Raw genomic sequence first — 26,270 nt, 5'->3', positions numbered from 1 at the left:
CTGCCTTTCAGCACTGAAATTCCACCCAAATGAGAAATAAATGCACAAGCCAACAAATAAATGTATTTTATTACAATATTGCCAATTTCCACACAACATACCACACCATTCTGCATTTTGTCCACTGGATACCACAGACTAATACAAACCAGGTTTTCGAAGTGGCAGTGCAATAGTAAAGTGATAGAACTACATACAGAGAATCATTAAATATCTGTTTCTCCAAGAAACACAGTGTTGTTATGCCCATATTGTGCCTCAAAGCCAATCCCACCCACCATAAAATGTTTAGGCATAAAGCTTTAGCCATATACATTTTGCCCAAATTTTCCCTTGTGAGACGGGAAGTTACAATTTCATATGTAGTTGTGTTGAGGCAGCTCCCAAATCGCATACCCAACATCAAAATGCCCAATTTCCTTTATGATAGAAGGATGCGGCATTCTGTTCCTTGCCTCGTGAGCTTTTGCCACAACAGAGGTAAGCTGCCCCAAGACGCTTGCTCTTAAAATACAGCTATACACTGTCTCTCACGCAGAGCTCCATAGGTTGAGTGCTAAGTAACCAGAACAAAAGATTTTCAGTGCAGTTCTGACAAAGAATTGGGGTGGGGTGGGGGGATAAAAATTAGACCCACTACATCAAATCAGGTAAATTAAATTTTAAAAGGAAAAGACCTCAAATTAAGTAAACCTTCAACTAATGTACACACAAATCTAATTGCATCTTTCCTTCAGGCTGCCCAATAGAAATATTTAGCATGATTTAACAACTGTACTCTCCTCTAAGTTAACAATAGAACAAGACACACTTAAACCACTAGAGAAAGGCTTGATCCATTCCAAAACACTAGCTCTCCCACCAGGAAGGGGAGGGGGGTATGGAAATGAACCAGTATGGGTTAAGACTACAAACTTTTCCTTATGTACTGCTGCTTCTTCAAGGAGCTCACACAGTGAGATGCTGGGTGTCAACCTAGTTCCACAACTTCATACCATATTAAACCTTTCACCTGGATCTCTGCAGATATTCACCCAGGGACAAAGTCACCATCTGACAGGGATTCCACAAAGGTTGGTTCATCCTGCGGTGGCACTGCAGTATTGGGCCCCAAGAACTTCTTTGGGAAATGACTTGCAATGGTTGTTTTGAATATAAAGTGAGCATACATGCACACGCGACACATACGTAAGAAAAAACAAAACTTAAAAGGTTATCCCTTTCATTACCATTAAGGCAAATTAATTTTCTGGCTTTGCAGAAAAGTCCATTCAAGGTGAGCAGCACAAGATGACCAGCTTCTGAATGATTTGTTGAACGATTGTCCCGAAAGTCACATGAGAAATCTGAAAATGGAATGGTCCAGGATTCAGATGCAAGGTTGGAAACTGAAGTAAAAGCCAGTAACCTCAAGGAAAACAGAGAAAGGTGATTCATAAGCAGCAGGAGAGTGGACACAAAAATCCCTCTAGCTCAGTGGTTTTCAACCAGTGTGCCGTGGTACCCTGGGGTGCCTTGAATGATGGTCAGCGGTGCCGTGGGCAAAAGTGGCCTCTGTCTCTTTTTCCTTCCCTCTGATGCCCTCTCACATCTCTGCCTCCCAAAGGTTTGTGTGGCTGTTTGTTGCAGCAGCCCTGGCTACAAGCTCCCCAGGCAAATGGTGCCTCTGGGGCTGGCCATGGGGTGCTGAGGTGGCCTTGGAGTAAGCAATCAAGTGGGCAAGAGAGCTCAGCTAGCCAGTCCGCCAGCCCTTGCTGTTGCAAACAGGCAAACAAGTTGGAAGCCTGGCAGGCAGCCAGGTGCTGTGCTGGCCTTTCTTGTGCTTACTGTGTGCAAGGCCTGCCTGAGAGGTGAGTGCCCAATGCTGAAGGGGAGTCTTTTCCACCATGCAGGCCCAGCAGCACCCACTGCTGTCATTGCTGCCTCCCAAAGTAAGGTGCTGGTCTCACGTTCACCTTTGGCCAGTTTCCATTGGGCCACTAAGCCTGGGGGCACCCTCTTCCTGTGGGGCAGTGTGAGGAGGCACCTCTCTTTGGGGCAGGGGGAGAGCTCAGAGACTAGGGGCAGCGGCAGCAGCTGCCCAGAGGACTCCCAAGGAGAGGAGGCTGAGGGAACACGCCACAAGGGAGGGCATTTGAAAAAAGGGCGAGAGGCTGCCAGCTCTGTAGGCAAGAGATGACATAACTGGGCTCCTGAGCCCCACAGGGGTGCCACAGAAAGAATGTAGTTGGCCTAGGGAGCTGTGGATTCAAAAAGGTTGAAAACCTCTGCTTTAGCTCTTAGGATGAAATGAAGATGGTTCAATAAGCAATATATTTCACCCTGTTACAACATCACCAGCAACCACTATTTTTTCATAAACCTTGATCCAGACAGTTCATGATCCTTGTTTCTACTGTACAATTTTCAACAAGGAAGCAGAATGCAGTTGTTCTGTCACAAACCAATTCATCTGTGTGGCCTGAGCAAACAAAACTGGCATCAAATGCAGTTTCTGAAAACCAAGATATCAGAACACCAGAATCTCTCAAGTGTTGTTCAAGTCAATTTCCTAATTAACGCTTTTCAGGAGTTCAGGCTTTTATGGGTCTTCATAGTGTTACAACTGTAGAACACATTTACACATAAAGTCAAGAGTTTTTAAACGGAATGTATACAAGTCTTAAAGGATTCTTTAGATAACTGTGATAATTGTAAGTGTACCAACTTTTGAGGACAAATCCCAGTCATTTGAAATATACAGATGAAAGGTTCTCCAACATCTTTGGCAGTTATAAGATGCTTAAAATGAAGTCCCCACATCTCTGTTACTATGAAAACACTGGGGGACGTGTTCTAAGCCAGACCAACCTGTTGCCTTCCAAATGTTGGACCCAAACACCCATTGGTGTCAGCAGAATGGACAATGATCAGGAATGATGAGAGTTGTAGTCAAACATCTGGAAAGGCACAGGTTCCTCACCCCTGTACTAAACAACTGGTGAGGCCATATTTGCAAACTTAGTGCTACATGCATGAGCTAGAATGAGCCCTGGCAATGCCGTGGATGCCCTCTCTTCCCTTGTGGCCAAAAGGACATTCCTTGCATCTCAACTAGTCCTGTTTTCCAAAGCATTGATTTATCACAAACTCTGGTGAATTTCAAGATAAGCCAGACTCTTATGAAGGTGGTTTGTTTAACTAGGATTTGAGAGAAATCAGGATCCCTGGTCCAGATGAGAAGAAAGGCTGAGATTCATGGAAAGTGAAGCTAAACATTGCCCAAGACCAAGGAGAGACGAAGGAAAAGGCGGCCAAGGATGTACTGAACTTGATTCAGCTCATGCATGTAATGCTAAATCATGGTTTGCTACCAGGTATGAACATGAACAAGTTCTATAAATAAAAAAAGCTTTGGAGTATCTACACATACTGCTTTAAAAAAATCAAGATGTCTTTGCACAAAGGTTGTAAAGTATTGTGGCATTTCACAAAGTCTTCAATTTTACATGCAATCCACCACATTGCTGGACCCTTGACCCACGTCGCGGATCTGGCTGCCAAGGCAGGCACACACGGCTACACCAGCCCCAGCTCTGCAGTGAGACACGGAACCAACAAGCTCCCACCTGAGAAAGAATGAAAGAGGAAAAATTGAATACAAGGGGAGCTGGCAATGCAACTGTCCTTGGCACGTCAAATATCTTAAAGTGAAAAAAGCTTAGCTACATCTTTCCTACACAGCTTAGCGTGACAAAATCTCTTATACAGTGCTAATTTTGAAAATTGCTTCTATTTTATTTTTGTAACTATTTATGGGTTCTACCACTACCCATGAAGGAAACTTTGCTGAAGAACTAAATGATGGTCCATTTGCATTTAAATAGCAAGACTAGGCAGAGGAGAGGGTTTAGCTTCCCATGCACAAAGACAGCAATAGTTCAAGGTCAAATATAATTTTAAAACAAGATTTTTATAATTGCTTATATATGTCTAAGAACAATGAATGAGTTCTGGGGTACTTTTTTCCTGCCATCTCTACTTTGTCAAAGTTCCTGCTTTTCTGCTTCCTAGACTCATCCATTACAACAAGTCTGTCAAAAAAAACCCCACAACCCTTTTCACTTGTACATTTGCCAATCCCCTAGAATGAATACTAAGTCTAATAACTGCTTGGTGGCAGCTGCAATAGAGAAAGTGAGACTTTAACATCAACTACACAGATTTTCTCTACTTTTCACAGAATCATGGAATTGTAGCATTGGAAGGGACATCTAGTCCAACCCACTGCCATGAAAGAAACAACTAAAGCATCCATGACAGATGGCCATCCAAATTTTGCTTAAAAATCTCTAAGGAAGGAGAGTCCACCACCTCTTGTGGGATTTTTTTCCTGCTGAACAGCTCTTACTGTCAGAAAGTTTGTCCTGATGTTGGGTTGGAATCTCCTTTCTTGTAGAGTGGTACCTCGGGTTAAGTACTTAATTCGTTCCAGAGGTCCGTTATTAACCTGAAACTGTTCTTAACCTGAGGTACCACTATAGCTAATGGGGCCTCCTGCTGCTGCCGCTGCGCGATTTCTGTTCTCATCCTGAAGCAAAGTTCTTAACCCGAGGTACTATTTCTGGGTTAGCGGAGTCTGTAACCTGAAGCGTATGTAACCTGAGGTACCATTGTAACTTGAATCCATTGCAGATGGGTAGCCGTGTTGGTCTGCCATAGTCGAAATAAAAAAATTCCTTCCTGTAGCACCTTAAAGACCAACTAAGTTAGTTCTTGGTATAAGCTTTCGTGTGCAAGCACACTTCTTCAGATACACAGAATCTGTGTATCTGAAGAAGTGTGCTTGCACACGAAAGCTTATACCAAGAACTAACTTAGTTGGTCTTTAAGGTGCTACAGGAAGGAATTTTTTTATTTGAATCCATTGGTTCACGTTTCATCCAGCATAAAGACCTAGCTCTGTAAAAGCAAGAATCAAAGTTACCTGTTCACCACAGGATCAAAGGCTTCCACTGTATTCAGGTAAGCATTTCCATTATGCCCTCCAACAGCAAAGATTTTGCCCATTAACGTTGCTATGCCAACTCCACCCCGAGGCGTCGTAAGCTCCGCTACGTATTCCCACTTGTTGCTGCGAGGGTCAAATCGTTCAACAGAGCTCAGCGGAGAATTGTCATCAAAGCCACCTGCATCAAGGCATATACATACAAGTGAAGCATGAAATCTTCTCTCAGACTATGCAATAGTTTTATCGCAAGCTGTTCTGCGGAGCAAAGCTAGAGGATGCATAGTGACCCAGTTATTCAAACAGTGCAAAAAAATACAATGGATCTGCTATTTGACCTAAAAGCCCACAATTCTTATAAAGCTAAATCCTAGTCCATTGTTAGCATGATCTGTAAGCAAGTGTACCTCAATGTTAGTAAGAAGAGGAGCCCGAGGTTTATGCCCAGTAGTGCACTGTTGCCTTGAAAAAAGATAGCTTGTTTATCACTTTATCACAAAATACAGTATTGTCCACAGCCAGCGACGAAAATACTTAAAATCCAGTGTAATCATTTGATGATGTTGTTTCAAACACTTACAGCAAAGCTACAAGAAGATGAGTTACGCACATGGAAAAACGTCTAGGTGCTACTCACCTACCACATATAGGCAGCCATGGAGTTCACTAACCCCATTGCCAGCTCTTCGCTGACCCATTTCTTTCACTTCTATCCATTTATCTAGATGAGGATCATACTTCTCCACGCTGGAGAGAGAAGCTACACCATCATTTCCACCAACAGCATATACATGGTTCTGAAAAGAGGAAAGATCAAATGTATGTTCTATCCAACAGCCAGGCCAAGGGTGAATTAGGTGTGATACTGCAGCAAAAATGAAGATGTGTCCCTTCTGCTCTCACAATGTATAAAGAAACAGTTGTCAACCAGCTTGCTAGGCAGCAGCAGTCTATCCCCAAGGATAAAATTTTGAGCACCATATAATCATTGCCAACCCAACAGCGAGCTTTCAATCCAATTTACTAGATGAGTTTTCAGGTTTCAAAATTATTGCCTGTGTATATTACTTATTTTATACTTGCCAAAGTTATACTGTACTTATATGAACCCACATTCATTATTTAATTCTATTTAGTAAATATAGTCTTTTTATCAATTACCCCTCCAAAAAAAATGAAAAATCCTCTGGGCAAAAACAATAAAATGTTATCATCCAGTCCCCCAATAGCATAAATGGGGCCTCCAAGAGAAGCCAGAGCAATCCCTCTCCTAATAAAATAACGCAATTAGTTATCAGACTACATAATCTTAAAACAAACTGACAATAAAACAATAAAATGAATTAAAACAGCAAGATCCACATTAACAACATTCTATATAACAAGGCTTAGCACAAAAAACCCTGCAATCAGGTAAATACTGCAACGAACAACACTTAATAACAAGATTTTGGTTGAAAGTTGCTTTGGGTTGCCTTTGGCAAGATAAAGCAACTAACCAATCTAATTAAAAATAATATATTAAAAAACTTGACAAAGTTCCACAGAGTTAAATAACTATTTTAAGACACAGAATAATAACAGAAATTAAAAATAGTTTATTTTTTTTATTATTTTTGTTTATTGTTTTTTATGATACCAAGCAAAGACTTTCCACTTTCACTGAAGAGTTCTATTTTAACTCTGCAAAGTCTTCAGTTCTGTTTTTAATTAAATTATATTCCTTCCATATTTCATTTCCCACCTTTTATTCAATCTCTTATTTCATTGCCTCTTATCACAACTACAAGAGTGGCACCTTAAACCAATGTAGTGAAGAACAGTCAAGAAAGTTTGACCTCCATATAACCTTAAAGTATTTTAATACACTTGTTGAAGCAGGCAAGGCAGAGCTATATGACATTTCTGTGCCGATGCCCTTTGAATGCCAATAAAAAAAACAGAGTCGCTTACCACAAGAGCCACAGAGCCAACACCTCCCCGGGGCGTATTCATAGGTGCCACAGAACTCCACTGATCAGATTCAATGTCGTATCTCTCCACATCGCTGAAGCAAGTGTTATCATCCAGTCCCCCAATAGCATAAATGGGGCCTCCAAGAGAAGCCAGAGCAATCCCTCTCCTAATAAAATAACGCAATTAGTTATCAGACTACATAATCTTAAAACAAACTGACAATGTGAGTTACAAACTGGCAAAGTGAGTTACTAGGCATCAGTGGCTCTACCTCACTTTGGCAACTTTTCAAGAATACCAAAGTTAATAAAACCCCAAGGGCAAATCACAAATTGAAGCTTCTTTCCCAGCTGAAGTATACTTAATCAAAGAGACCTTGAAAATGTTTCTTCAAGATATTGCAAAAGAAAGAATTAAAGAACAGATTTTGGACTCTAGAACATTTGCAGGTTTGTAATTCTGTCAATTTTCTTTAATTTTTTTCAACCACACTAATCACCAGATAATAATATTCAACGACAACATGAAAATTTAACAGACCAGTGAACTGCAAGTTTTGACCATGACATAAATTCTTTCTTGCTGTATGCTGGCAAGGGCCAATTTTTTATAAACAAAAGCCTCATTCATGCTTTCAATCAACACATGAGGAATGAAGTATGGCACATGCAGTACCACCAGCAGCAGCTTCTCTGCCCTTTTCAGCTCTAGCTCTGATTTCTCACTTCAAGTAGAAAGGTCTGAATGAGTATTATGTGCATGTTGGACGGTCCAATCCACTCAATGTTGGAAGGTCAGGGGTGGAGATGGCATAGATGTCCTCATGCCTCCTCCACACTTTATTCCCCCATGTTTCTTTGAAGGCCTAAATTCAGTTTTAATTTCCCTTCTGATACCCCACGAACACAGTCCATTTTGTCATTATCTATTCCAAACTCTTAAAAGAATATAAAGAATCCTCTTATATTGGGGATTCCCAACAGCTTCACAAAACACTCTATTTACAATTACCTCAGCTAAAATAACAACTCTGATTCTTTTTCTAATTTATTTTGTTCCTTCCCCACTTCTGTTTTTCACTTTACATGCTCATCTCATATTTTTTATGTCCACTATTCACCTTCTGTGTTGCATCTTACCTTGTACTGCAGGCATTGGCCATGACTAGGTACTTGTTCTATGTACAGCCTATCTGATGTATATCTCAATAAATGCTAATGTGTTCCACATGAATCTACTTCTTTAACAACAACAACAACAACAAAATGGAATGTTCATTCCAAGTTTGTATACCTTTTGGTATTCATTGATGCTTTCATCATCCATTTATTTGTGAGAGGATCAAACATTTCCATACTGCCCAGATGTTCATTTCCATCATGTCCACCCACTGCATAAACTTTACCTGAAACATATAAAATTTTCTGGTCAGACAAACTAGGCTAACTCCTTAAATTATTACCTGTGGCCATCTAGTATGATATCAAGAAAACAAGATGTGAAACAGCTGCTTCCCAGGTCTTAGCTCACACATAATCACTGTGCTGCACTAGTGAAATTAGATTCACATTTTTTTGCCACTCTATTATATATATTCCATTACTGCTATAGCATAATGTCTACAATAATTTTTTTCTGTAAAGAAATCTGCATCATATTATCTAAAGATCAGGGGAAAATAATAGTCTCAGGGACTTGATGATACTTTATAGTTCTAGGATACAAAGGCAGCCTTAAAAGGCAGCAGCTTTAAATCTTTTCTAATTTAAGATGCAATGCTATTTACTAGTACAGTAAATAGTTCCTAGTGTTGAATTCAGTGGTAGCTACTGTGGCTAGACTCAAGCTGTGAGTTATATTTTTAGTACTAGAGAGGACATTTCATTGGGCAGAAACCCAGAACACAAAACCAGTTGACTGCAAAACAGAAACAATTGCATCTTTTTATTGCAAGAAGCCAACTACTATTTCTCAGCTATTTTGTATACAAAGGCTGTAATTTTGGTTGATGGAATGGCTGAGTCATTAACTTCAACAAAGTATAAAGCAATTTTAGAGCACAGATTTCCTTTTACCAACCTCCCACAGAGATTACACCCACATGCCTCCTCCTACTGTTCATTTCAGGGCCAAAAAACCAGCTGTTCTTATTTATAGAGTAGCATTCAATGCTGCGAAATGGGTCGCCAGATCCACCACGGCCACCAACACAGAAAAGGACACCTAACAGAAAACATACAACAAAAGTCACAAACACCTCATTTCTTAAGAACGTCAGTATTCATCACACAAAATTCACAGGGTGGCAAAGTACAGAATGCTGCACATAGCACACATTAAAAGTCCTGTTAAAACTAAATAGTAGAAACTGGTCTGTTTGGTTGGCTTAGTGTTATTTACTGTTTTCAATGTTCAACACTGACAATTTGTCATTCAACAGCAACAGTTCCACCCTGCTTCAACTTAGGATGAACTGGGTTGAGGCTTCAACACAGACTGAGAGGGAAGTCAGAGCTGGAATAGACAAGTCACCCAATCAAGGCTTGTGGAAAGATCCACAAAAGTTAATAACCCCTTAAAATGTTCAATAGCCTCCCTATTCACATGCATTTTTGACAGCCCAACATAAAGAGAACCAGCTTGCTTCAACTTGCAGGAGGCTATCTGCCTTAAGGCAATTCTAACTCACCATGGACTTCCAGGCAAGTGGCTCCTTAACAAGCCTGATTTTAGTCCATTCACAATCCCAACATCCCTCTTCACTTTAAAGAGATGCGTGTTTTTGGTCAATGCCACCACAGGCAACTTTCAGCACACTGCTTCAAGATTCCTATAGAGCACATTGCTTCAGATGACTCAAGTAAACAACAAAAACCAGGCAAAGCTCAGCTCCTTTAACGTGGGAGTTTTTGTTATCAGTTGCAATGGAGGCAGATTGTATGTTATGTTGAAAACATACGTATCTAAAGAAGTGTGCATGCACACGAAAGCTCATACCAATAACAAACTTAGTTGGTCTCTAAGGTGCTACTGGAAGGATTTTTTTTTTTTTATGTTGAAAACTGTTCTCCATCATTCAAATGCATTAATGTATCCAAGGATTGTACATTGGGACTGTTAGGCTGTAATACATACTGTTCAATACAAGAAATTTAGCACCTCAGTTGAGACAGTATTCCATGGTTTAGCATTCAAATCAGAGGCTCATGCCAAGGCAATGCTATACCATTGTGAACCAACCTTTTGTGTAGATACAGATTCTCCCTCCCCCCACACAAAATGAATTTAAAAAGCTACACCCTAAGGCACTTAAATAAAATGACAAGGGTTACTAATGTTATGCTGTGTACAAATTCATTTATCTTGTCTTTTGCTATTCTACCGTGAGTACTTACACCTCTACAGAATAGACTTTTTGTGAGTTTCTAAAACACTGGTGCCTCAGAAACTAGTTACCTGCTGTGCGTTTCCTTGGTGTTGTCCGTACAGAATACTCAAAATCTGGCACGGTATGACTACTTAAGTGAAGGTGGTAGTTCCTTGCTTCATCCAGCAAGTCCCGACATTTTAGGTTCTGCTTGACAATTTCTTCTTTTGCCACTACTCCCATGAGAAAACAAATGGGTAACAGTGGTAGGCGCACCTAGGAGAATGGAGATTATGGGTGGTCAGCTGAACCAATAGTAACAGTTCTCAGCAATTACTAGGCAAGCCTCCAGAGACATCATGGAGAACATCATGATCCTCTATTTGCCTTGTTCAGTGTGGTCAATCTGCATCTGTATGGCCTACAACTGAAGCCAGTATGTATGTCCTATGTCTTCACTAGAGAGAGATCCAGAAGATGAAAAAACAAGATTCCATTTAGTTGTAACAACAGTGACATTCCTCCATGTGTATAGCTGCTGTGAACCCTGACACATCCTACTTACACACACATTGTGATTACTTGCTGCCTGCACTTTTGAACTATGACTGACATGCATAAAATATTTAATCTCTCCACAAATCAACGCTGCTCATGCATTCAGCTGCAAGTCATCAAATAATGTGTGGTGACAAGATGCAGATGTGTGTGACCTGGCTCTGGGATGGAAAGTAACCGAATTTGCTTTTGAGAAACCCGTAGTTTTCAGGGATTTAACAGAAGTGACCTCAACTTCAATTTGTCACAAAGAATGCGTAAGAGAAAAATTGTCTTAAGTATCAATCTTTTTTGAGAACAAAAAAAGTGATCTAGTTCCAATGTGGAGAACCAGTATAATCACCCCACAGATCACCCCACCTCTGCATATTATGAGACACCAATAGATTTAGTTACTCCATTCTCATCTGGTCCTTACCTGAGCAACTATTTCATCTAACCATGTAGCATGATGCTGTGGATTGGCCAGAAGCCACTTAATAGCAGCACCATAAACCTGCTTTTCACTTTCAATGCTCAGGTCACTGGAAGACAACAGTTTATGAAGGTGCTGAGGTGACACACTCACAAAATCTTCACATTCCACCACTTCAGCAAAATGTTCACATGCATAGCGATCGGCCATATCCATCAAGTCAATACGATTGTGGCTCTCCGCAAAGGATCTCACTGCCAGGCAATTTGAAGGATGGAAGTGTAGTTTCATGTATTCACAGCAAGCTTTGGCCACTACCTCTACCTGAAGAATGCAGGCCGCATATAAGAGAGGCTGGACATTGTCTACCGTCAGAGTCAGTCGAGATGAATAGACGAATTTGACCAAATCTTCTATGGCATCACCATCAAAGTCTTTGATCTCAATCAATGCCTGTTTAGCTTCTGCCATTTCAGAAAGGAACATGGCTCGGAAGTATGGAATAACACAAGCAAGGACAAGCTTGTGACAGGAGATCAACTTCGAACCCACCTGTGAGATAACATACATTTATATTAATAGAGTTAATTGTTTTACCTCAATACAAAGAAGCTGTGGTCTCGAATTCTAAAGATGTAGTAACGGATTTTAAAAATTATTAGCATTAATCAAATCCAGAAGTGCAAAGGGGTATTGACCTCAGAAGTATCAAGAAAATTGAATAAACAGAAAATTGACTAACAACACAACTCAGATCAATGACAATTTTCTGTATAGATTAGTATACATGTATGGTACTGTTGTAAGAGTCATAACATTTTATTGAAAAGTCTCCATCAAGTATTTATATAAATTTGGAAGATAAATTATATTGATCACAGTATCACAACCTTATTTGTATTGATGAATATTTCAGCAATGAATATGCAGTTCATATTCAGTTGTAAAACCTACTTTTTGCTTTAACTGCAAGAGAAAATCATTTTTCATTAGTCCCACTTTCAACTAGCTTAATGATAAAGTTCCATCCCTGAATTATTTCTAGTAGTTTTATCCAGTCATCTCAATTAGCTGTTCTTTTAATAATCCACAGCCACAGCAATCTAATGCAGCCAAAACACTTTCTTGCCAAGAAATGATGAAAAGCAATTAGCTGTACATGACTTTAGACAATGTGCTGCCATGAAAAAAGGACAGACATCACTATGCCGGGTCAATTTTGCTGCATTACAAGGCTAGTGGATCTGTGCGTACAATTTGACCATGGAAAAGGCAATGCAACCACTTTGGTTATCTACCACTAGATTAGTAACAAATGACCAAAATTCATACACAAACCCTAAAGCAGGAGGGAGGGCAGGATATAAATGGAATAAAATAAATGTGCTATTTCAGCCCAGAAATGGAAAAATGGGTTTGCACTGGAGTTGACCCAGCTGAAAATATTTGTGCCTTATATGATTTTAAAGATTAACTATCAATTGATAATAAGGATATGAGTCTAATGAAAGTTTACATTTTATGATCCAGCAGTCTTTAGGTTCCTTATTAAAGAAGCTAGCTTCCCCCACCCAGCTGTTTTTCTTAAATTTGCAGGATATGTTTTCAGGTACAAAAATCCTCTTGATAATATTTTCTATTAATCAACTTTTTCTCTTCTGCAAAGATTAGTTTCACTGTCAAAAAAATGTCAATTTGAGTTGTATGAATTAATTAAGTTTGTAACCCACGGTACCACTGAACTAGGCAGTCCCTCAAAATTATTTACTTATTTATTTAAAATAATTTATAAACCACTTTGTTTAAAAATCTTTAAGCAACATACAAGAATACAACATAAAAATGGTAAAACTGTATCATAAAAAGAGATACAATATAAAAAGCACTAAAACAGGAATGTGCTACAGGAAATGGGCTCTAAGTCATCCTTTTGCCTAGGAGAAACTTTCTAATCATCCGTGGTAACCAGGCAATATATAGCTGTGACCTTGATCTTTAACATTACAAGAGTACTGTGGGATGAACCCTTGGAAGAGTAGCCTCCATGCAACTGTTGCAATTGCCTGTAGGGCACCTAAGAGGACCTTTAAAGAAGAAGAAAAGGACAAAATATGTAGTAAACCTAAGCTGCCTGAAACCCATTAACTAAGCAGCTGGGCTCTCAGGGCATTTTTGTGGATACAGTCATACCTCGGGATAAATACGCTTCAGGATAAGTATTTTCGAGTTGTGCTCTGCGGCGACCCGGAAGTAACGGAGCGCGTTACTTCCGGGTTTCGCCGCTCGCGCATGCGCAGACGGTCAAAATGACGTCCCGTGCATTAGCGGAAGCGGCAAAACGCGACCTGCGCACGCGCAGTCGCATCTTAAGTTCTGTTCAAGATGCGAACGGGGCTCTGGAACGGATCCCGTTTGCATCCCAAGGTACCACTGTACTAGCAGTTGCAAACTGTTATATACTTTCTCAAAGCACTGCAGAAGTAGTATTCCTCTCCTTCCACAGACAAGCAAGAGCCTTGGTGCACTGCCACAGAAATGCAAAACAGTGCTAATGTACTCCCATTCCAATACACCCATACCCACACACTCTGTTATAGGAGAAGGAAGAGGGGAGAGTAGCAACTTAGTCCACCTCAAAATTGTTATCCCCAATATTAGGGCTTTTCCCACTAGAAGAGAATGGCAATTACTACGTACATGGGAGAAAGCGAAGAGCTGCGCTTAGAAACCTGGAAACACCACTGGGATTGGCTAACCCACAGCCTACCCTTGGTGTTCAGCAACCTTCACTGAGCATCCTCTTATCTGATTGGACCCATCTTCGTAAGGAAGAGAATGTTAAGACCAGGCTTGCATATATGACATTATCTAAACAAGATGGCAGCCATGTCACATAAGTTGAGTGGGTTTATATAGGTACTGTGGCCTCTTACAATAATAGAAAAAAAAACCTTTTAAATTTGAATTCAAGTCCATAAATTTAGCACAATCACACTCTCCCTACAAGCACCAAATAGTCTGCTGACTTGCAGCATTACTAGGAAGAGTTTTGGTTAAAGGCAAGGCAACACTGCATGGCACTAACTTCCAAATGTTGTCAACATAAATGATGCAAAGCTAATATATTTTCTAGTGAATTAATAAACGCACAAACCATTCTACACTCAAAACACATACACACAAAGGAGGAAATATGGAATCAGCACCTTCAGCGTAACATCACAAAGCTCCCCAGCTTCATAGAATCGGAGGAGAGAGCTGTGAAAATCCTTCCAAGCTTCATTTGCTTCAAATACAAATGTTTCTTCTTCACCATCACTGTTCAAAGGTGACCTTTCTTGTGGCTGCTGCCTTCTGCCTTTTACCACATGATGCTTTGCTTGCTCTGGGACCATAGAATCAGAAGCCATTAGCTGTTTTGTCTCCTTCCAGGTTTGCTCTCAGTCTCCATGAAAAAAAGCCACACACATCCTGCCAAGCAAATCAGGAAGAACATCCAGTCTTGAGTAGAACTGCCATTTTCTCACTACTAGAACAAAATGAAAATAGATTAGGCGTTTTCCTCCGTCAAGCCCTTGAAACACCATAGGTTGAAGTTCGCTGCCAACTATTATTCTGTCTTTTACAAAGACCAAGGCAATAAAATCAAGAAGGCAACTTCTAAGTCACTATCAGGATGGGAACATAGGCTTGGATCTCAAGTTGCTCATCCATTCACGTGTGAGAGTGAATGATTTCTACCAACTTTCCCCCTACATCTATAACCTTCCATGCCTTCCCAAACTCCCCAACCTGCAAGAGAGGATTTTCATGGGGCTGCAGAAGGAAAGAAAATGGTGGAAGTGGCAGTCTAGGAACATGGACTCTATTGACTCATGGAAGGAAAGTTAGGATCCAAGCCACTGCTAGTGCATTTCTACAGTGAGTTAGAACCAAGCACCTGTGAGCAACAGGAGGAAAACAAGCCTAAATTTGCACAATGCTGTAATAGGAAAGGTTGACCGATTTAGTTTCACTTGTATTGAGTTCTAGTATACAGTGCAAAAGATACAAATCTTCTGGAACAATATGGTCTGTAGCATAAAGGTTGGGTGGGCTGCAGCAGGAAGGAGAAACAGTGAAGTTGGAACACCCTCCAACTGCCTTTCTATTCATACAGGGAACCTTTGAGTAAAAGCCAAAGTAACAAACTACAGTTCTAAATATCACAAAATCTTTCTTGGCATAGTTAAGGCCGAAGAAAGTTCTCTCAAAGTATATATAATCTGTTGGGTTTTTTATTGTTCAAATTGCTTAGCATCTAAGGAAGATTAAAGATACCTTCCTGTACACAATTGAACTTTAACACTTGCAGATTAAAGTTTTATTATTCACTCATAGCCTCTTAAATCAGGCCATTATTATTTAAGTTGCACCATTTACACCTGAGATATATAGTACCCACCCACTATAATCCCTGGGACTTCACGGTAAAGGTAGGGAAGAACTCCAAACAGTAATTATTATTAAACTAGTATTATTATTATTGTTGTTGTTGTTGTTGTTATTCCCACTTACAGTATAGATGGGAAACTGAAATGAAACATGATTTGGCCATGACAGAGATTAAGCTTGAACTCTGTAGTTCAAGTAAAACTCTTCCATTAAATGGTCCTCCTTGGCTTCAAGGTTCAAGTTGGTTAAAGTTCATATGGATCCATGCTATAAGACAGTAATTTCCTGTGTTGTAGGGCATCCTGAACTTCTATAACAAGAAATCTGTAATGTAAATGCCCTTGGTAGTTTGCATCCTCCTACTGATCTTCCCAGCAATGGGTAGCAGCCAGGATGTATTATAGTATGTAATGATCAATTCATTCAAGACATGGTCAAACTTAAATGGCATGGCAAGTGCTCCATATAAATCAAGTATGCACCTCAGAGGAAAGACCAGAGGCATCTACAACATGGAAGAGTTTTGCAGCAGGAGTTCTTCAGCACAAGTTGTTGAGGAAAGGATTCCCTGAAGGTGAAGTTTAAACACCACTGCTCTAAGTAGATAATGACTAAATTACAGAGACAACCAGATACACACTTCCTTTGTCAGTCAGATTTTCAGACTGTATCCATCCAAGAATTCTTAAACAACTCAAATGTGAAATTATTGATCTTCTAACAAAAAGATATAGCTTGTCCTCAAGATAAGCCTCTTTATCAAAGATCTAGAAAATGGCCAAACGGGGGGCCACCAGATGGCGCATTGGAAGATGGCCGACAATAACATCTCTCCGACCCACACGAGGTAATAAAGCGGCTGCTATGGGAAGTATGCAGTCTTCCTAACCCCCCCCCCAAGGAGATGGGGAGCACAGCCTTGCCAGCGACGTCCATAATGCACCCCCGGATTCGAAAGAAGGGGGTGCAGGACATTTGGCATCAGCCCTCGGTGGGTTCGGCGCTTCCTGACGCTGTCTCCAATCAGCGCCCTGGTTCGCGTCAGCTCGAAAATATAATTGGAAATATATAATTGGAATGAAGCTGAAGCACTTACATCAAGCAAAGTTCGAGAGATAAGGCTGCTGATTAATGCATCTCTGTGTTTGGAGCGACGGGAGGAGACAAATAAATCAAGCGATGAACCACCATTACGAGACTGGTATGTGCGGAGCAAAAAAAGAGGGGGGGTGGAGGAAAAAACTTTTATTTTCTTTGCCTCATGTGAGTATTTATAAACCTCCACCCCAGAGAGACGAATCGTCGCCTTTTACTAATCGCAAGCAAGAATTCAAGAGCTGTGTGGAGTGAATTATTGATTGAAGAGAGGACTGGTAAATATGGAGTGCGGAGGAAAAATTCTATGACGCAGTTTTTAATGGTGTCTTGCTAAGACAGACTTGTCGAAGAAAGACGAGGGGAGGAGGACCAGGGTCATTGGAATGTAAATGATGGATTGAATGTGATAACCTGGCAGAGCCCCTTTGTGATATACGTGGCAAGCTTGGGAAAATTAAATCCTTGGGAAAAGGATAAATTTTTGAAGAAGGGGAGGAATGGCGGCTGTCCTTATGAGATATGACTTTTGGAGTGTGCAAAACCCACGCAGATGTTGTTTGTTCCTAACCTGCTTGCGAAGACTATCAGAGATTGCAAAGAAAGGAATACATGATAACAACAAGAAGATGAAGAAGTAATAAAGAGACTATCTGGACAGATCTGGATAGAACCGTTTGATAAAAGCAGTAACAGAAGTGATGTTTTGATTCTCGTTCGGAGCTTGATGTAAGGGTACCCCCAACAAAATTTAAAAATCTGGCTGTATAATTTGGAAGTAATATGATTTGGAAATAATGTGATTGGATTGGCCTGTTAATAAAAATTATGTTTTTTAAAAAAAGAAAATGGCCAAACAGTGCCAAATTTTCTAAATGGGATTACTAAAAGCATTACTAAGTATAAAATAATCAAGCATACAGAACAGGTTCTGCTGAAAAATAATCAGAGTGACTTATATAAAGGTGAGTCCTGCCCAGTAGCGGAGGAAGCCTCTCCAGCACCAGGGGCGGGACGCCGAGGGGCGGGGCAAACTGCCCATAGGGGTGGGGTGGGCCGCCCGACGGCGCCCTTGGCCACCCTACTGCTGGAGGCGGGGAGGCAGCAGGCCATTTTGTCACCCCCCCCGGGTGGCACCCAGGGCGGACAGCCCTCACTTCGTACACCCCTGGTCCTGTCCCACCAACCTTTTAAAAGCTTTTGACACAGTCCCCCACCAAGATTCATGAGCAAAGACAGCAGTAATGAGGTCTTCTTATGGACTGGTAACTGGTTAAAGAACAGGAAATAGAGGGAAAGGAAGGGAAGGAACAGTTCTTGCAATGAAGGGATGCAAGTTGTAAGCTCCCCATAAGGCTCAGTAGTGGGGTCAGTGCTTTTAACTTGTTCATAACTGATCTGGAATAAAATGCAGCATTTCTAGCGACCCCAACCCCTGAGGTCAAGGAGAATAGCCATACTTATTACACACATGTGTCTGCATGCCTGCATGTGTGTGCATAATCAGTTGCATGAGTGGAGAGCATGTGTAGCGTGCATGGTGTAACTAGCTTTGAAAAAATACCTGTGATATGGTTGCAATGAAGCCTCAGGAACTACTTTGGGTTTTCCTGGCTGATCAATTTAAAATCAAAACTGTTTACTCAATTAAACAGTTGGGCTGATCTCATGCCTCAGAACCTATAAATAAGATAAAATTACCCACTTTCCCATAATTTATTTCTTTTTGAAATATTTTATTTTTACTTACATATACAAAGAGCAACAATCAACATTCAACAATCCCCTCTCTGCAGAAGCACCAAATGCCTACTTAACTGTATTACACTTTTAATTCATTTTAGGTATCATTTGAAAAGATACCATTTTATATTTTTGATGGGTGGCCTAAACATACTTTATTTCCCTTCAAGCAAACAGTGCAATACATCAAAACCTCTAACATGAACACTTTTTGTGTAGCACCTCACCCACCCTGACATACAAACCAGCAGATTACCTGAAATGAAGTTTCAAAGCCACCAACGTCCTATAACCTAGATACTCTCTGTTCTGAAAGAAGCAGAACACTTAGGGCAACTTTTCAGTGCCAACATGCCACTTCTCATGCAATCTGATCTCTCAACATTATACTAATGATCTTCGACCTCTTGAAATTTCTCCAGTATTCTGCAGGACCAAACCGAAACAATGGAGAACTTCAAGCCCCCATTCAACAATGCTGCAATGTTCCATTCACTTCATAAACTGAATGCAAGTCCTTCTCTTTGCTGTCTAAAAATGGGCATTTTTTCCATTGCTAAACAAGGAAATGAATTACCAGATACCAACTGTCTGTAGTCTCTTAGTCTGACAGTACTGAATACAAACAGTGGCATTTGTTTACCAAGTTCACGGGTATTGTGAGAAAGTTCACATGGATGGCAACTGGGGGTAAATTGACATATACCCAGCGTTAAGAAATTGTCTGTTATAACAAACATGGCATAAACATAGCCTTTACTCATTTCAATGGCAAAAGTTTGTGTGACAAATCGTGCCATTCTACAGCCACATGTTTTTTAAAGGACGCTTTATCAATATCAATACTTTTATCTGAGGAACTTTCAGAAAAGTTATTATGTTTAGTAGATGCTTATATTGCTCCAACAACATACAGTACATGGAGCTTCACAGAGTGAAACTTACAGCTGACAGAAAAAGCTTAGAATAAAAAATTACAATGGTGAGCTCTGCCAACATTCATGGTACGTGTGATGACTATATGTACAGCCTTAAAAAGGAAACAATGTTATAGACACAGCCTGTCTTTAACATAGTTGCTTCATCCCCAATTTATTACATACATGGCCAACTTCGGAGAGAGAGGACTGTAGCATGACAGAATAACAGGAGGGTCCACAGGCCCAGTTACAGCATTAAATCTTATCTGCCGTTTTCCCTGTCTCTCCTGCTCTGCACTACTGCTGTTTGGTTCTTAGTTCTGCAGACCAAATACTACAGCAAGGCCACGATACATCAGTGCATGGGAGAGGGAAAGAGACTGGATACACATTTACTGCAGCATAGACAATGTGCAATTGAATGACACACTTTCACACTGTGGACTTCAGGTGCACTTCCCAAAGAGGCTGTATATTATTCAATATATTTATGTCAGGCTTTTACAAGAAGGCTGCACAAGGCAGCTTGCAATTAAAACATTAATTGACAAGACAAATCACACCCCCCCCCCAAAAAGCTTGGCAGTTCCACTTAAAGGCCATAAGCAGGGGGAGGCCAAGTTGAGTTCTCACAGGAGGAAATTCCACAAGTGAAAAATCTGTGTTCTTGCTTTCCACCAACAGGATCAACCTTATCACGCCTCCAAGGCCAATCTTAAGAGATCTGACCAGTTGAGTCTGGGCAGCCTTTCAAATAAACTGTTCCCAAACCATTCAGGGTTTTAAGAGTTAGTATCAGCACTTTAAAATGAGCATGGAAACAAATGCATAACCTGATGCAAATTGGTGCAATATGATCAAAATGGGACTGAAGTAGTGTACACCACACTCAGTTTTCAGTGCTGTATGGAAAACAGAAGTACATTCTCTAAATGAGGAACTAAATGAAGATCTGCTTTCAACATGGAAAACTACATAAAAACATTTCATGGTTATAGTCATAGCCCAGAGCATTGTGAGTAATGGCACTGATGTTATGCACCTGGAAATCGGGAAGTCTTGCTTAGGTATGAAAATTGATGCTTAAACTGTAGTATTCACTGCATTTACATTCATCATAAGGGCATTAGACTCAATCTCAGGGCTGGGGTTTTGAGTCCCACATTGGCCAAGATTTCTGCACTGCAGGGGGTTGCACTAAATGACCCTCCAACTCTACAACTCTATTATTCTATTCAAGTGAAATGTAATGTAATGGAAGCAGCAATGACACAAGACAAAAAGCAACTGGGATTATAATAACACAACAATATGCAAGAGCTTAAATGCCACCAGCTCAACTCTTTCTACATTGTATCCAAAAATATAGAGAGAGCCCATCTATGGAATGTGTGATGTTTCTGACCCAAATACCCACTGTATTTTACAGAATTCACTAACCAGGAAGCACATAATCAATCTGTAAAGGAAACAAACCTGAGTAGCACCAGGAAACATTAGCTGAAAGAAAATTTGTAAAATGTTCAAATTATATGTGTCTACAGTGCTGTGTAATTTTCCCTCCTCTTTATACATTTCCTCCATTTATCTTTCATTCTCTAAAATTGAGACTCGTAAATGAGCACTTCACATTTAAACCTAGTTACAGATAGGTAGCCGTGTTGGTCAGCCATAGTCAAAATAAAAAAAATCCTTCCAGTAGCACCTTTAAGACCAACTAAGTTAGTTCTTGGTATGAGCTTTCGTGTGCAAGCACACTTCTTCAGATACACACTTCTTCAGTGTATCTGAAGAAGTGTGCTTGCACACGAAAGCTCATACCAAGAACTAACTTAGTTGGTCTTAAAGGTGCTACTGGAAGGATTTTTTTTATTTTGACATTTAAACCTAGTTCTTGATTTTTTCATTTCCTTCCCCATCACATGTCTGCTCTGCCCTTCACCAGTTTCACGCATTTCTACATTATTCCTTCTGCTCTATTTCACTCGGACGGCAAGGGAAAAGAGAACCAGCTTTTATCCTAACAACCAAGGAACACCCCCTCAGCTCAGCAAAAGCAGAATCAATTGCATTCCGCCAACTCCATCATCATCATCATCACCAACAGCAGCAACATCACCTCCCGCACCCAAGGAAAACCACGTGCAAAAAACAACAACCCCCCCCCAGGTTTAGCACCCTGACGACCCCTTCCTTCCCAAGGAGCGGTGCCCCTGCCTTAAAAACACCCCTCCCTCCTCCCCATCTATAACTTGGACCAGCCCCAAGAGCTGCTTTACCCTATCAGGACTAAAACCAGAAACGCATAAATGAATGGTTGCGAGTTGCTGTTAGTTGTTTTTTTAAACGGGGCATTTCTTCTGAGCATGCACAGAGTGCTACTTATGAGCAACCCTCAAATGTACAGGACTGAGGGAGCACGCCTTGCTGTAGCCCACCTTCCACAGCCCCCTTCTGCCTCTCTCCTTCCTCGGCTCCAGCCTCCTTACCACGCCAATTATCTACCTCCCTCCTTGGTGCAGCCAGGGCAGTTGCACCTCAGCAGCCGTTACCTCCGGCGCGCGCGCTCCCTACCTTCCGCGCGCGCAGCCCAAAACATACACAAATACACACACAAACACTCAGGCATATATGCACGGAGGACGCGGCCAACAGCGCATGCGCCCAGCCCGGATCCGATGGAAACGTATCTGGAGGGAGGGAGGGGGGAGGCGTGTCAAGGAAGCGCAGCGGGCCGGGTGAGAGGAGGAGGAGCGAGGAGATGGGGACCGCGCGCATGCGCTGCAGGGCTCTGGGCTCGAGCCCGAACCTGTGGGCTGCGCGCGCACGCTCTCCTCATGGCCGTTAACGGCTGTTCAAATACCAAACACGGCCCCCCCCCCCCCGGCCTCCTGGAGAGAGAGAGAGAGAGAGAGAGAAGCCCGCCGCCCGCCTGAGGGGAGGGGGGAAAATACTGTTTTTCTGCGCATGCGTCGAGTATGTACGCCTCACTAGCTCGAAACGCAGCGAGGTTGTCCGTCTTTGTATGTTGCTTCCTCTGCTGCGTTTTAAGTCAGTGCACTGAATTCAATGGGATTGACAGCTTTAAATGTTTCACGCTTAGTGGGGTGGATGGGATACACGCCCCCCCCCCCGCCCCATGTCAGACGTTTGAAACGTTTCCTCTGTTGCCACACATTTTGATTTAAATCGAGAGTGAATCGGCTTGGGCAAAGGGAAAACACATCAAAACTCAAGTGTTTCATAATAAAATAAGAGATTGTTGCATTTATATCCCACCTTTTCTCCTCCCAAGGAGTTCAAAGTGGTGCATGTTGTATACTCGCCATCCTCACAACAACCCTGTGAGGTAGGCTAGGCTGGGAGGCAGCAACTGGCCCATGTGATGGGGAGCTTTCATGGCCGAGTGGGGGATTTGAACCCCGGTCTCCTCCAGGTCCCAGTCCAACACTTGAACCACTACAACCACACATAGGGATTGTGCCACTTAATTTGACCTGTCCAATAACTTGTATAACTAAGAACTAGTGTCTGCATTTGCTTTTTTCCCTCCTCCCTCTCACTGACTTTCCTTTTCGTGTTGTGTCTTTTTGATGGTAAACGTGATAGCAGGGATTGTCGTGTTACTATAATTGCAACCTGCTCTTGAGAGCCTTTCTTCAGCTCCAAATAATAGCCTGCTCCAAATAACAGCATTTAATTGTCATGAGTGCTGGTACTTTATATTCATATTTTCAGTATTGGGGGCTGTGGTGATGAGGGATTAGGCTTGTATGACCACATAGACGCAGATATCTACTTTGCCTACCCCTATCCCTCTCTTATGGTGCTGAGTTCCAGATTTTAGAATTCCTACCTTAATGGGATTACGAGTTTTTGAAAAGGGTTAAGCACCCTTTTACCAAAGCACCACATCCCCAGTTCCCAAGGCAGCTCTGCGGGCCTTCTAATTAGCACACTAAAAATAGGAGGGATGGTCTGGTTTATCCAGTTTCTTATGCCTGTGTCTGCAGACAACTTGGAATCTTTGTTGAGCTATTTGGACCAAACTGGTGAAGTGGGTGTGTGGAAATATGATCCTCTTCAGTCACATACACTCTTGTCAATCTGTGCAGACACCAGTGGCCTAGGGTGAAAAGCAGGCACTCTCAGCATTGAGCAGATGCAAGGCAGATGCATGTTGTAAGATGCTTTTGTCAGGTTGTATCTCCATTCAAATATCACCTAAATCACCATAGCTGTGATACGATATTATAGGTAGCTTCTACAGCTTCTTGAGACAGGCTTATACAGCCATATAACTAGGCCACCAGGGGTTTGGTAACCTATTGTTTTTGCTAGTTTCTTGGGTCACCACGCATCAGAACCGAAAGAGTCCTGCTCATACCAGCCAGGTCAGCATCCTCCTTACCACAGTGACCAGCATCTTTTTCAACCCATGGACCACTTTCCATTCCTGAGCAACCTTCCAATGGCCACATGGTAGATGGTGTCATAAACAAAAGTGAGAAGAGCAACAAATGCATATTTTACTTGCACACACATTTCTGTCCTCCATCCAGACAAATGAGAGGCTTTATCTCAAGGACACATTCCAGCCAGGGGCATACTTAGGGGTTCGGCAGGTTGGTGTCCTCTAAGGCTGCAGGCTCAGAAGGGCGCAAAAATCGCACCACTCTGCCTCAAAGTGGCCAGAAGCCTGCCCGACAGTATTGCAGCAACCTTACAGGGCCCTCTCCCTAGTCAGCCAGCAGTCCTGTTAGAAATATGAGCAAGGCTCAGAGGGAAGAAAGAGCCTAGGTATGCTTCTGGTCACTGGTGGCACACAAAAGGTGAAAGGCAATGGAAAGCAAACTTTTTAGAGTTTCTGCACCATGGTCTTTCCTGGCTTTGGAGGTCCAGATACATCTCCTTGCCAAGGGTGCAAGGGAGCCTAGGTATACCTTTGATTCCAGCCAGGCAAAAAATACTAAAGCACTTGGGGTGGGAAGGAGGTCCAGTGAGGGGTGATGCCTGGGAAAAGTTCCAAAGGATAAAGATTTGAGCCTTCCCACTCCTGAAATTCCCCACATGAGCTAGAATGTTTCCAGAAAGCTCACAACCAGAGCATCAAGGCAATAGCTCTTCCCTGCTGTTTCCCCCACAACTGGTTAAAAGTAGTAACCCTTTCCTTTTTGTTCTTCAAGGTGCAGTTACTTGTTGGCCCTGTGCCCAATGCCTAATTCAGCTATTGACTATTGACGGGGTGGAGTCAACAGTTGCTAGCAAGCTTTTTGCACAACAAGCGCCTGATCTGGAACTGTCTATCTGAACAGCAGAATTTGGAATTGCCCCACCAGTTCCCTTGTAGACCTACAAACACTTCACTTAGTGCCAGTGTTAGAACTAGCAGCCTGCTCTTGCCTTTCATAAAAGTAGAGGTGTCTGTGCCCTCCTTTATATATAGTCACTCTAGCAGGAAGTGAAATACTTTTTCAAAGCACAGGCAGAAACGGTGTGAAAAGGGAAATGGAGACTCTTTCTTTATGAACAATGTAAGCAATCTGAGCAATGTCTACTGTACAGGAAAAGCAGGAATTTGCACCTAGTTAACAATAGGCAAGCTGAGCCTATTTTTGCTCTGACATTTCCAGCTGACTCTGCCATGCACAAGTGCTATATGTGACTCCTCTCAAACAGTAGGCACAGCTGACATGAATGACCCTGGTTTCAGTGTCCTATACCTTCTCAGTTGCTGAAGAATGCTGGGAGGTCACAGGAAGTAACAGTGGCCCACGGACAAGGCTAATCCTTACATGCTGCTTCCCATTCCTGTTCAGGAATCATGAAAGGAATGTTACCGCTCTTATTGTTGGTCCATTAGCTCAGCAAATATTTATTTGTATGGTAGGTAGCATTTGGGGGATGCTGACTCTTGTCACAAAATGTTAGCCAGTTCTGTCTCAGCACCTATGGGTAAAATTTACAGTGGTGCCCCGCAAGACGAATGCCTCGCAAGACGGAAAACCCGCTAGACGAAAGGGTTTTCCGTTTTGGAGGTGCTTCGCAAAACGAATTTCCTATGTGCTTGCTTTGCAAGACGAAAATGTCTTGCGAGTTCCTGCGGGGTTTTTTTCCTCCCCCCCCCCCTTTTTCCCAAGCCGCTAAACCGCTTATCAGCTGATGGCTAAGCCGCTTATCAGCTGATCTTTAAGCCGCTTAACAGCCGGTGCTAAGCCGCTTATCAGCTGATCTTTAAGCCGCTTAACAGCTGATGCTAAGCCGCTTATCAGCTGATCGTTAAGCCGCTTATCAGCTGATCTTTAAGCCACTTATCAGCTGATCGTTAAGCCGCTTATCAGCTGATCTTTAAGCCGGCTAAGCCGCTAATACTGTAGCACTAAGCCGCTAAACCTCTAATGGGCTTGCTTCGCAAGACGAAAAAACCCGCAAGACGAAGAGACTCGCGGAACGGATTCTTTTCGTCTTGCGAGGCACCACTGTATTTAGATATACAAGTGAGACCTGCAAGAAAGAAGAAAAAAGGTTGTCGTATGGAGTGCTGCTGTTCAAAGTGTCCAGCCAGTCATGCCCTCTTCAGGATACTCCATTCCATTCTATCACACACACACACACTTTCTGCTTAGGGGTCCCCCCCCCGTACTTCTGAAAACTTGCCTATTAAACATTAGGCAGGCACCAAAGCTATATATTGTTTTAGATGCCTGCTAAAGACTTCTGTTTATTCCAGCAAGCCCACCCAGACATGTAATATAGTTATGTATACATACTTGTTTTTAAAATTTTGCTGATTTG

General features: G+C 41.8%; 1 protein-coding gene and 1 long non-coding RNA gene across 9 annotated transcripts; one reads left to right on the top strand and one right to left on the bottom strand.

Moving 5' to 3' along the window:
- Positions 1-52: 52 nt before the first annotated feature.
- KLHL8 (kelch like family member 8) lies at positions 53-22,102 on the bottom strand. Of its 8 annotated transcripts, XR_013990466.1 has the most exons (11): positions 21,965-22,102; positions 14,490-14,809; positions 11,287-11,835; positions 10,400-10,586; positions 9,023-9,166; positions 8,237-8,348; positions 6,941-7,109; positions 5,625-5,784; positions 4,967-5,168; positions 3,413-3,608; positions 53-1,346 (listed from the first exon to the last, which is right to left on the bottom strand). XR_013990466.1 is itself a non-coding variant. In XM_081020849.1 (10 exons), exons 2-10 carry the CDS (start codon positions 14,691-14,693, stop codon positions 3,485-3,487), a joined length of 1,851 nt encoding a protein of 616 aa, XP_080876975.1. In that variant the 5' UTR covers positions 14,694-14,809; positions 21,965-22,102; the 3' UTR covers positions 53-3,484. The 8 variants fall into 8 exon arrangements, 7 of the variants coding, with proteins under 7 accessions (XP_080876975.1, XP_080876976.1, XP_080876977.1 ...); XM_081020849.1 differs by having other exon boundaries at positions 53-3,608; XM_081020850.1 differs by having other exon boundaries at positions 53-3,608; positions 21,914-22,088.
- Positions 22,103-22,383: 281 nt separating this feature from the next.
- On the top strand, positions 22,384-26,270 carry LOC308485455. The gene is made up of 2 exons (XR_013990520.1): positions 22,384-25,445; positions 25,965-26,270. It is a non-coding gene; the product is annotated as an uncharacterized lncRNA (long non-coding RNA).

The sequence above is a fragment of the Podarcis pityusensis genome (genome assembly GCF_964106645.2).
Source record: "Podarcis pityusensis genome assembly, chromosome: 9".
NCBI lineage: Eukaryota > Metazoa > Chordata > Lepidosauria > Squamata > Lacertidae > Podarcis > Podarcis pityusensis.
This window is presented reverse-complemented; position numbering and strand designations above follow the sequence as displayed.